A 12,914-nucleotide genomic window follows, 5' to 3' on the forward strand; every position below is an offset into this window, starting at 1 on the left:
TAATTCAGCTTCCAAAATAAATTCCCACCCAAACACCTTTATTTAGTGCTTCTATCTGTAATACAGACATTATTTTGGGGCACAGTATTTTGTGAGTAGTTAGAAAGCAAACTAAAGGTTAGGGACAGAGGATCCTTGGTGAGGACACATGTCCTTCAGAACTGCAACTTCTAATGAGCTCTGCTAAGAATCCCATTGTGCTGATTTACAAATCTGATACAAAAATAACAAAGTAGACTTTCATTTCAGTTATAACACACAAAATTGGGAAATATGTCTGAAAAGCATAGATAACTTATTTGCATACAAAAATATAAATTAAGTACAAAATTGTAACAAACTTGTTTTAATAATGAAAGGTTTAAAAATAATAGTGCTTCCAGATGAAACTATTTTTTTTTAAAGTCCTGATTAATGAGACGTATAGGAAGAAAAATTACTATAATGCTGAATGCTGACTCAGGATCTTATTTTTATTAAGTAGTTTATAGTGAGGGCTGTGACTATTTTTTCTATTTATAGTGGCAGCTCTGGTTAATTACCTTGTAATGTATTGTGACATTAATGCACTAGTAAACTACTGGAATTTACACTCCTATTCAGTAATAAAGTCTATAAGTTGAAGAATGCATATAAAGTTATCACAGTCATAAATTATGTGGCCAAATGCCATGTATGATCACATTAAACAATAGAATCTCTCAAATTTACTCATTGGGGGTAGGTGCCACTGAATTTATATAGTTCAGCTATTTTGAATATAGATTTCAACATTTTTTTCAAGGTTATTTGGTAACTTGTTACTATATTTTCCATATGGTTACTAAGAGCATGTTGGTCACAATTGAAATACACAATACCAAAAAAGAAATACATTTTGACAAACAAGTGCATCAATTTCACAAAATATTTTTTCCCTAAAAAGTGAGGGCAAAAATGAAAGAAATCAAGAGAATAGAAAGGAGGTAGTATGGTGACATGTGGATTAAAACCAAAATGATTCATAAGCTACATATAGAACTTAAGGGGATGAAAAAGAAATGAAAATGTCACATATACTTTTTGAAAAATAATTATATAATTATTTTTTAAAATAGAGGTTTAAAAACAATTCCAAAGTTACCAATAATTAGTTCACTATCTCAAATATTCAAAGCACAATTACTGTTAAAAAAAAAGGTACCTAGTAATCCAAAATATTTGAGATAAGAACAGAATAAAATGTCAAAGTATCTGAAACAATCTGATATGTAATTGTATGTTAGAGAATTCATACTTTCTACTGAAAAATTCCCTGTTCTAATATTGATAACTATATTAATACATTTTGAACATTGTTTTGCATCGCTCTCTTGATGGATATCAAAAAGCTTAAGTAGGGCCTCCCTGGTGGCGCAGTGGTTGAGAGTCCGCCTGCCGATGCAGGGGATACGGGTTCGTGCCCCGGTCTGGGAGGATCCCACATGCCGCGGAGCGGCTGGGCCCGTGAGCCATGGCCCCTGGGCCTGCGCGTCCAGAGCCTGTGCTCCGCAACGGGAGAGGCCACAGCAGTGAGAGGCCCACATACCGCAAAAAGAAAAAAAAAAAAAAAAAAGCTTAAGTAAGATTTTCCTATGAAAATATAGTCAAGTCTGTAAAATACACAGGGAATTAATATATAAAGCAATAATTCCTAAAACATGAACATGCATGTACACTAGTGGAAACTGGTACAGGGAGGGAAAGAAAGAGAATACAGAGAACTGTAGGTCAGTGGGGGAAGGGGACTCTGAAGACATAGCTCTCATATTCTCAATATGTATAAAATTATAGTAGAAAAATAGAAAAAATAGTTATCTAATGTGGTTTTTCAGGTAGTTCAAAAGATATTGCTATATAATCACACAAAAATTATTAGAGACAAAATTTCAAAGTATTTAAAGAACCTAATTTATCTTATTGTATAAATTCAAATAAAAACCTATAATATACATGAGAGATTCCCTCTCTGTACATAGATATAGATAATGTACAGGTCATTTGTGTAATTTGACTGTGCATAAATATCAAAAATGTACACTATAATTAGAAACAGTAAATGCAGATGAGGGGTGAGAGTTGAAAGTTGAAAAGAAATACTTTGTGGTTCCAAAGCAATGATATTGCCAACTCTTACTATTTCCAATATTTGTTTTTAAATAAAATATTAGATAGTTTTAAGGAAAAAAGCACAAGATCTTTTGCAATGTTATTTTGGTGATTCACACAAACCTCTTAATTTATTCAATTAAATGTTCATTTTTTTTAAAATTACAGGACTATGGCACATGAGCTAATGACTATAACTGCAATTGCATTAATCACAGTAGTTTAGGAGGGTCTCTGGGTCAATGCATGTCGAGGAACTATGTGAGAACTAGAAGTTATCAAGACAATTCTTCTAAGGTAGAGAGCACAATTTGAGGTAGATATAAAGCAGAGATCACTGCTGGATTCTAGTAAATCATTCTTCACCAGGTTAATACCATCACTACTTTTACTAAGATGATGCTGCTTTAAAGTGAAGCTCTTAATAATGTCTACTTGCCTACTAACTATTCAGGGTCTAGTTTATGTCAGGTTATTTGCCAGGAACTTGACACTAACTGTTTCACTGAATCATCCTTAAAAACTTGTTTTACAGTTGATAGACAAAAGTCGCCTAAGGTCGTGCAGGTCTGCCTGGCTCCAAGGCCCAGTCTCTTAACATATGTCACAACAGCAAACCCCAAAGTTCGTATCAATAGTAATAGCCACATATTATCTAGGGCTTACCAGATGCCAGACTCTATCCTGTATCATCCTTAATCCTCACAAAGACACTGTGAGGATTTCTTATTTCTGAACTTCTGTGTGGTAGTTGAGGAAATTAAAGATAAGAAAGGTCTAGAACTCCCAAGTTTAAGTTTATTGGCTATAAATCCCTTCATTTTATCACTCAATTTTTGTCTTATTTCATACTAAATTTATTTTACTCTTTATCTGCCTAGCTACAGTAGGTTGAAATGGTCCAAATTCCTCTCCTTCCTGTATCCATGGTCCTTTGGATTGTGGTTCCTCCATCAAGAGATGGAGTCCATTTCTTAAGTCTAAGGCTGGCTATGTGACTGGCTTTGGCCAATGGGCCACAAAAAACATGACACAAGTAGAGTCTTAAACAATTCCTGAACTTTGGGACTTTCCTACTCATTGCAGGGAATCCTGTCACAATGGGAATGAACTGGGGCTAGCCTGCTGGAAGATGAGAGTCATATGGCCATCACTGCAGATGACATCAAGGTGACTACCAAACATGTGAATGAATTTCCTCCCCTGAAAATCCAACCAGCCTGCTAACTACTAAACATCCAGCCTCAGTCAAGTCAGCACATATGTGATTCAACCAACTCTGAGAACTATAAAAATGTTTCCTGTTTTAAGCCACTAACTTTTGGAGTAGATTATTACACTGTCACACCCATGACTATAGTATTCTTCCCAAATCATACTGGGATCATGTCTGAAGAATTGAATTATATTAAAGTCACCAACTTGCATAAATAGGTCTCCATCTTTGGTGGGAACAACATTCTACTAAGAATTAACATGTCTAAAACAAGGCATCCATTTAAAATTCATCTCTTCCTCATGATGAGAAATTATGTCATAAGCATCCAAGTAGTTAATCAATATAGAAACCTTAGAGGCATTTCTGCCCTTTCCCCTGTATCAGTTCAGCCAATGCCATGTCTCTTCAAAACACTTCTCGGACCCTACCATTGCCACCAACACACTCCTAACTAATTTCCCAATCATCTTTTACCTGGATTACTGAAATGGCCTCCCTCTGTCAATCTTTCATCATCTACACTGATTTCAGAGATACTTTTCTCATATCAAGAACTGATTCTGTTATGATGTAACACCCCACTAACTTAGGAAATTTTTTTAAAAAATTAAAAATATTTGATGATTTTTTTCCAGGATAAAGTACAAACTCCTTGGCATGAGACACAGAATCCTTCACAATCTTCCTCATTACATCTTCCCAGTCTCTTCCTCTAAAACTGCTCCCATTTTACTGTGCACTCAAGCACATTTCCTTAAAAATATCACAACTTTCACATATACATATTTTGGTTCATTCTGCTTCTTTTTTGTAAGGTTCTCTTATTGTCCCTGCTCAGTTTTCTTCTTGAAAAATGAGGATACATCCTTCACAATTTAGGTTGTCACCTTCACTTTCAGTCACTTAGAAATCATTGTAGGAGTTCCTATTATGTGCCAAGCACAGACCAGTGGCTGGAGGAGAAATAATAATTATGACACTCTTTGCCCTCAAGGATCTTACAGAAGAGAAAGGGGACATTCAAGCTGAAAAATAAAATGCTTTAGGAATAATAGGAAAAATAGGAAAAATAAAGTGTAAAATAGGAAATTAGGAAAAATAAAGTGTTTTAGGAATAATAACTGAGACAAGCACAGGGGATATTTGGAGGACAGAGGCATGTACTTAGCTCCCGCCTAGTACATGGGAAGACTTAACAGAGGAACTGAAGGTAAAGCAGAGCATTGCAACACTGGTAGAAACTTATTGGGTAGAAAAGAAAAGGTAAGAGACTCCTGGCAGAGGAAATAGCATGTATAGAAAACATGCTCATAAAAGTCAGATCTAATGACTTTTATTGTATACTATTGAAAGTATAAGAAAATATAGCATGCCACTGGGACAAAGTGAGGAGGGTGGGAGGGAGGGGTGGAAGGGAGGAGATATGGAGATATGTGTATATGTATAGCTGATTCACTTTGTTATACAGTAGAAACTAACACACCATTGTAAAGCAATTATACTCCAATAAAGATGTTAAAAAAATAAAATAAAAATAAAGCTATGTTCCTCTTTGAAAAAGAAAATATACCATATTACTTTAAACTGAAAAATTAACCTTAGGATATTTGGTATTTATAAAACTAAAAGTTTGTCTATTATTACATTAGTTTGAACATTATAAAACATTTAAAAATCATTAATTTTTAAAAGTAGAAAGATAAATTCTGTATTTAGATTATGAGATAAATGTTACTTTTAACTTCTATTTTGTATGACTAGTTATTTTTAAAAATCTTTAAACAGATGGTATCAATTTAAATACATAATTTTAATTTATATACTTTAAAACTAAATTATCATATTAATAATAAAATGACTTTTAAAAGGAATAATAAAATATAAGATATCACTTTGCAAGAAAATAAATCTGTCAATATGATTTAGATTAAGACATCTTAATTTATTTTAAAATAAAAAAGGATAGTAGAAGAAGAAATTTCCAATAAAAAAAAAGTAATGGGTATCTGGTAATCTCTAAATCTAGGTTTGTTTTCAACTAGTCTTCCACTATGGATCCTCATTTCTTATTTGGTTTACAAACATTTCTCAAAACAATATTTCACATCTTATTATAAATAAGACTTACTCTTTCTGTTATTACGTTCATTACACACCATTTTCCTCCTGTTTTTTAAATAGGCACTGCATTGTAAGATACATATTTACAGTTATCTTTAATTTAATTAATTGTCTTCAACAAAGAATGAATAATTTTTTTTTCTTTAAACTAAAAAAAAAAAAAAAAAGAATACAACTCACCTCTAACAGGGGGTCTTTCTAGCTCAGAGTCAAGGTGAATTGGTGGAGAGATGTATGGTACCTGTCCATGATGTGCCTGTCCTGTGGACCCAAAAATAAATGTTAAGATATTATAATTATGTCTTCTTACATTTTTTTTGGTTTTATGATGTCATACATCTTTCTTCACACTGACTTACTAACCATTATAGAGTGCAGACAGATCTATCCAAACACAGAATCATTATGTGTCATCCAAACATCAAGCAATTAAATCAGTCCTTCTTAAGCCATCTAGTTTTGTTGTTGTTGTTAAATCACAAGTTTATTTTTGAGTGACACTTTAAAAAGTACAATAAAAATGACTGACAAGAAAAATGAAATGCAAAAACTAAAAACAAAGACATAAAATACAAGTCCCCATTTTTCATTGTTAAACAGACATTAAGTACTCTATCAATTTGCTTTAAGTGCTTCTAAACATTTACTCTTAATTTTTGCATTTATTTCACTGCAGATCAGTAGTAAATGGTCTGCAGACTGGCATCTTTGTCAGATAACACTTTGAATAGCACTTATTTAGATAACTTTACAACCCTAATTAATTTATACCTTATTTTTATGATTACTTTTAAACTTTTTACTTACTATTTGAGTAGAAAACTACTCCTACTTGCTTATTGTATTTGATGAAAAAATAACTAACCACAATATAAAAAAGCAGGTAGATGGATTCATTCTGTTTCTTGTAAAGCATTCTGCTAGTTCACATGCATATCTGTAATACATTTTCTGTCTCATGAGTTAAAGTTGATTTGAAGGACTAGACACTGACTGAAAAAAATTTCTAGCTTAAAAACAAAAGAGTTTTCTAATGCTCAAAGTAGCTATAGCTTGTATACTGATAATCCAGTAAGCAATTAAGATTTTAAGGCAAGAAAGCATAATTACAGAGTTCAATTTCTAAAGCTACTTTATATAAAGAAGGTTTGGGTAAAAGTACAGAACCCACCACTTTCTTTCTATAATGGGAATATGCAGTTATATTTTATACATTTACTATAGCAATCTACAGGGTTGTTAGTCTCTTTTCCTAAACAAGGAAAGTTAATGATACATAGATTATGATAACAATTAGAGTAACCTTCCTGTTTCAAGTAATATTCGACTTGTAATAAACTCTGCTGATTTCTCTTATGAGACACATTTCAAATAATTAATATGGCTCCCTGTTGATAGTAGCTGCTATTGCTCCCAGCATTTTTCTAGCTAACAGCAGACACAGTGGAGAGGCTGTAATATACAGAGCTCCTCATAATGGTAACTAAGAATATTATGCTTTCACTGGTCATGTTTCAGTGGAATACTAAAAGCACTATTATAAAAGAAATGACAGCGATTGTGCACTGCTAGCAGTCCATGTGTAATATAGCTTATGAAAAACTTCAGATTATCTTAATTATAAAAACACCTGATGTTTACCTTGTTGCATACTTGGTTGCAAAAACATTTTTATTTTTAAGGTCTTGTGCCATTACAAATGAATTAGTTTGAAACTTTATTGATCATGTAAATGAAAATAAGAATCTTTCACTTTATATTGGTTCAAAATAACATCAGCATATAAAATAGTATTGATTTCATGTCAAACCAAGGAACATGGCTTTTACTACATATAATAATAACCACTATGCATTCATACATACATCATCTCCTTTTATGCAACCAATATCACTATAAGGATTTAAAGGTAGGTAATACATTAGTAAGTACACACACATTTTTAAATCAAAGATACAAGCAGAGAAGATTAAGTAACTAACATGCAGATAGTAAACAGCAAGGTCAGCCATATTTTGACTTCAAATTTCAAGTGTTTTCATCTATATCATAATATTTTTCTCAAAGAAGGTATATTAAACCTGAAAATAATGCATATAGATTTTAGTGATTAAACTCTGACAAGTAACTGCTTTGGGGACTGTTACCTCTACATTTATAATGAAGTAAACAGTCCCTTTAAATGCCACATTTGCCTTTGTTCTTGGCAAAAGCATGTAACCTCAACAGTACTCAACACAGGTACTTTAGGCAGCACAAGTTCACAGTGTGTATATCCCTAAGGGAAAATGGGGATATCAAAGAGCCAGTGGAATGGAATGGGGATTATTGATGGTAAAATTCTGAACCTGGTTTGCCACAATTTCCATTCTCTCTCCAAGGAGAAATCTAGCAAACTGCAGGATGCAGTATGGCAGGGAAAGTCACAGTGGTAGGCATTGACTGGGACTCTAAGCCTTAGAGAAATGTGAGAAATGCAGCAATGGATTCCAATCTGGTAACTGAAATTTCTGATCTACAGAATAAAAACTAGAAATTATGGAGGTTGTTGTTGATTGATTAAATTAATTAAATTCTTGAAAAGATTCCTGCCACACTTTAGGTCAGTGGTATTCACACATTTATCTCCACAAAAACACATAAAAGGTAAAAAAAAAAAAAACACATTCTAGTAGACAATACTTCTAACTAAGGATAACTAACTAATAGATAAGTAATCTAAGGCAACAATTCTCAGAGTAGTAATCTATCATCATCAGGAAGGGCATACGGAAACATGGGGAGATGCTGTGCATAGTTTGAAAAAAAAAATCATTGTCTCTCAAAGTTCCACCCCCCTCATAAAGAATTACTTAAAAAAGGAATTTGGCCAAGATGGGAGAGTAGGAAGACCTTGAGCTCACCTCCTCCCATAGGCACACCAAAATCACAACTATTTTCAGAGCAACTATTGATGACAAAGACTGGAAACCAGCAGAAAAGATCTTCTACAACTAAAGACATAAAGAAGGAACTAAAGACATAAAGAAGGAACCACAATGAGACGAGTAGGAGTAGGTGGAATCACGATATAGTCAAGAGCCATACCCCTGGATGGGTGACCCACAAGGGGGGATGATAGTTACAATTGCAGAGGTTCTCTACAAACAGCGAGAGGTCTGAGCCCCACATTAAGCTCCCCAGCCGGGGGGTCTTGTACCAGGAAGACAAATCCCCAGAACATTTAGTTTTGAAGGCCAGTGGGGCTTAGTGTCCAGAGAGCCAGAGGGCTGTGGGAAATAGAGACTCCACTCTTAAAGGACATACACAAAATCTCACATGCTCCAGGACCCAAGGCAGAAGCAGTAAGTTGAAAGAAGCCCGGGTTAGACCCACCAGTTGTTCTTGGAGAGCCTTAAGAAGAGGCAGAACACAACTGAAGCTCACCATGGAGATAAAGACACTGGTGGCAGCCATTTTGGGGAGCTCATTCTTCCACGCGGACACTGGTACTGGTAAATGCCATTTTGGAATCTTCCCTCTAGCTTATTAGCACTGGGACCTGGTCTGCCCACCAGCTTGTTTGCACCAGTACTAGGATGCATAAGGACAAGTAACTAACTAGGTGAGGCTGCCTTAAGACCCCCTGAGCCCACAGCCATCTCAGGACATGGCCCTGTCCACCAGAGGGCCCAGGATCTGGGCCTACTTACTACTGCACAGACACTAGACCTGGGACCCCCAGGTCTCTGCATCCAGACACCCTGGGTGCCAGCCCTGCCCATCAGTAGGCAGATACTGGCCCCAGGACCACCAAAGCCCTGCAGCCTGCTTTGTCAGGACCCAGCCAACCCACCAAAAGGCCAGCACCAGCCTTAAGATCACTTGGGCCCTGGCCCTGCCTGCCAGCACCAGCTTTTTAAAAATTTATTAATTTATTAATTTATTTTGGGCTGCTTTGGGTCTTCATTGCTGTGCATAGGCTTCCTCTAGTTGCGGTGAGCAGGGGCTACTCTTTGTCGTGGTGCACGGGCTTCTCATTGCGGTTGCTTCTCTTTGTTGCAGAGCATGGGCTCTAGGCATGCGGGCTCAGTAGTTGTGGCTCACAGGCTCTAGAGCACAGGTTCAGTAGTTGTGACACACAGGCTTAGTTGCTCCGTGGCATGTGGGATCTTCCCGGACAAGGGCGTGAACCCATGTCCCCTGCATTGGCAGGTGGATTCTTAATCACTGCACCAAAAGGGAAGTCCCCCCAACACCAGCTTTGTAACACCCTGGGCTCCTCAGCCAGTGACCCAGGATCCAGCCCCACCTACCAGAGGCCTGACACCAGATTTGGGTCACCCCAGAATCCATAGCCAGCCATGTCAGGAACCGGCCCACCTACCAGCAGGCTGATAGTAGATCTGTCAACCCCAGCCCTGGAACCACCCAACCCAGAACATGGCTCTGCCCACCAGTGGGTCAGTATTAGCCCCAGGACCCTGTGGCATTCTGCAGTGAGAAGCCTCACGACGCAGCCCTGCCAACTAGCAGCTGTCAGCTTCCGCAGGGTCTGGAAACCAACTGGACCAGGGGCCAGCCACACCTACCAGACTACCCACCGTAGTCAGCCCTCCATAACAGAAGGATCCATGCAGCCCACAAAGGGGACACCCCTAGAGTATATAGTTCTGGTGACCAGAGGGAAGTGTGCTGCTGGGATGCACAGGATGCCTCCTACAAAAGGCCACTTCCCCAGGGTTGGGAAATGTAACCAACCTACAAGACACATAGAAATAAAAACAGCAAATTAGGCAAAATGAGGCGACAGAGGAACATGTTGCAATGGAAGGAACAAGATAAAACCTCAGAAGAAGAACTAAGGGAAGTAGAGATAAGCAATCTACCTGATAAAGAGTTTATTTTAAGGTAATGACCATAAAGATGATCAAAGAACTCAGAAGAAGAATGGAGGGACACAGTGAGAAGTTGAACAAACAGCTAGAAGATAGAAAAGAACTAAACACACCTGAAGAATACAATAACTTAAATAAAAAAATACACTGTAAGGAATCAACAGATTAGATGATACAGAAGAACAGTCAGCGAGCTGTAAGTAATAATAATGGAAATCACCAAAGCTGAACTGAAAAAATAGAAAGAAATGAAGTCATTTTAAGAGGTCTCTGAGACAACTTCAAGTGTACTAACATTCTCATCACAGGAGTCTCAGAAGGAGAAGAGAGACAGAAAGGGACAGAGAAAATATTTGAAGAAATAGTAGCTGAAAACTTCCCTAACCTGAGAAATGAAATAGACATCCATGTACAGGAAGCACAGAGACTCCCAGACAGGATCAACTGAAAGAGGATCACGCCAAGACTCATTGTAATTAAAATGACAAAAATTAAATATTAAGAGAGAATATTAAGAATTCATGCAAAATAATAGTAATAATAATAAACTCCAGTTAAAACCATAAATAACTTTCATAGAAATTTATCTTGGACTTTATGGTGAATAATATTCAGCAAAAAATGCAGTCAGCTCAAAAAGAGCATAGGGAGGTAAAAAGCACGACAAACACATGTTTTAAAAATATGACACATTTTCCACCATATTTGACTGTCTTATACTAGTCTCACCTGGTCCTCATAACCACAGTTTTGTATATCTAAATATCTGATTTGCTCCTTTTATTTTTGTTCTTACGTTTCCAAATTAAAAATGATAAATATCTGCTTATTTTTCCTTCTGAATTTTATTGCATTTTTTCCCTAAATTTTAAAGTAAAAAATCATATTGAGATTTTATTAGAATTATATTAATTCTATAAACCAACATGGAGAATAAATATTTTAAATAGTTTATCTTCATGTATTTTAAATGGACTGCTTTTTGTTTGAATTGCTTTTTAATAAATAGGAATAAATTATTTTTGAAGTTTTCTATATTTTGGTTATAAGAATATTTCATTGTGTAAGTATTCTATTTTCCCCATTTTGAATAAAATTTCTAAATTTTCTTGATGACTTTCATTTAACTTTTTTGACCTTTACTGTTGTAATTATTAGTTATTGAGTCTACCTTACTAGCTCCTTAGAGCTAGACACACTGATAATAATATTTTGGTGATGCTCTGTGATCTTTTTTTCTTGTAAGAAGTGTATTCCCAGGTTAAGATTCGTCTATATATCCTTGTATTTAATTATTTTGTGCTGCAGAATTTAAATTTTAAAGATTGAATTTATAGGACATGCATTTTAGGGGACAGAGTTTCCTGGTGTTGCTGTTTACATGTCATTTTATCTTTAAGTCCCTACAAAGTAATTACCAAAGGAATAAGCATTGCTTAATGACAGATTTCATAAAAGAATTACGAAGAATTAAAAAGTGGGAGGAAAAAATGCTTCTTGGTTCATTGCTTAGGAGTCTAGAAGAATAATGGCAACAGGGTAATGGGTGGGTAGCTTATGAATTACATTTTATTCAATTTTTAGTGTAGGTAAATGATACATTTGCATGAAGGTGTCATATATATGCATTTATATATATACAGGTATGTACATACATACCTGTATATATGTGCACATTTATATGAAATATATACTTATATAATTTATATATCATACAATTCACCCATTTCAAATATACAATTCAATGTTTTTAGTAAATATATAGATTTGTGCAACCACTACCACAATCAATTGAGACTACTTTCACCACCATAAAAAGAAATTTGAAGCCTCTCAGAAGTCACTCCCCATTTCCTCCCAACCCACCCTAGTCCTGGGCAACCACTCATTCCCTTTCCATCTCTATAGATTTACCTGTTCTGGACTTTTCACGTAATTGGAATCATACAAATATATAGTCTTCTGTGATTAGTTTCCTTCATTCAATTTAATTTTTCAAGGCTCCATATGGTAGCATGAATCAGTACTTAATTCCTTTATGCTGCCAAATAATATTCCATTGTAAAAACATACCATATTTATTGTATCCATTAATCGGTTGATGGATTTTGGGGATAATTTCCACTTTTTGACTATTATGAATAATTCTGCTATGAACCTTCACTTACAAGTTTTTGTGTGGACATATGTTGCATTTTTCTTGAATACACATACCTAGAAGTGGAATTGTTGGGTCGTATAGTAAACTCCATATATAAACTTTTGTGGAAATGTCAGTCTGATTTCCAAAGAAGCTATACCATTTTAGTTTTCATTAGGAATGAATGAGGGTTCCACTATCACAGAGATGTTTTTCAGGGTTTTTTTGCTTGTTTGCTTGTTTGTTCATTTTAAGGTGATAGTCTAGTTAATCAGGATTGATGAGACCTGAAATAATTAATATTAAGACAATTGTGAAATTTGGGAAGGGAACAATCTCCCCAAATGAACACAGAAAAATAAAGCATAGGGTTTGGGTCAGACGTTGTACAGTTCATCCACATTGCGAGAGTAGAAGGAAAAAAATGATC

General features: G+C 35.4%; 1 protein-coding gene across 22 annotated transcripts in view; it reads right to left on the reverse strand.

Annotated features, from left to right (window-relative positions):
- ADGRL3 (adhesion G protein-coupled receptor L3) overlaps positions 1-12,914 on the reverse strand; it is a 581,523-nt gene that overhangs the window by 270,053 nt on the left and 298,556 nt on the right. For all 22 annotated transcript variants that reach the window (XM_081254129.1, XM_081254127.1, XM_081254128.1 and 19 more), the window contains one exon: positions 5,648-5,728. In XM_081254129.1, coding sequence (XP_081110255.1) covers positions 5,648-5,728 — 81 coding nt within the window. The remainder of the gene's footprint in view (positions 1-5,647; positions 5,729-12,914) is intronic.

This window comes from Mesoplodon bidens (assembly GCF_964165515.1).
Source record: "Mesoplodon bidens genome assembly, chromosome: 1".
NCBI lineage: Eukaryota > Metazoa > Chordata > Mammalia > Artiodactyla > Ziphiidae > Mesoplodon > Mesoplodon bidens.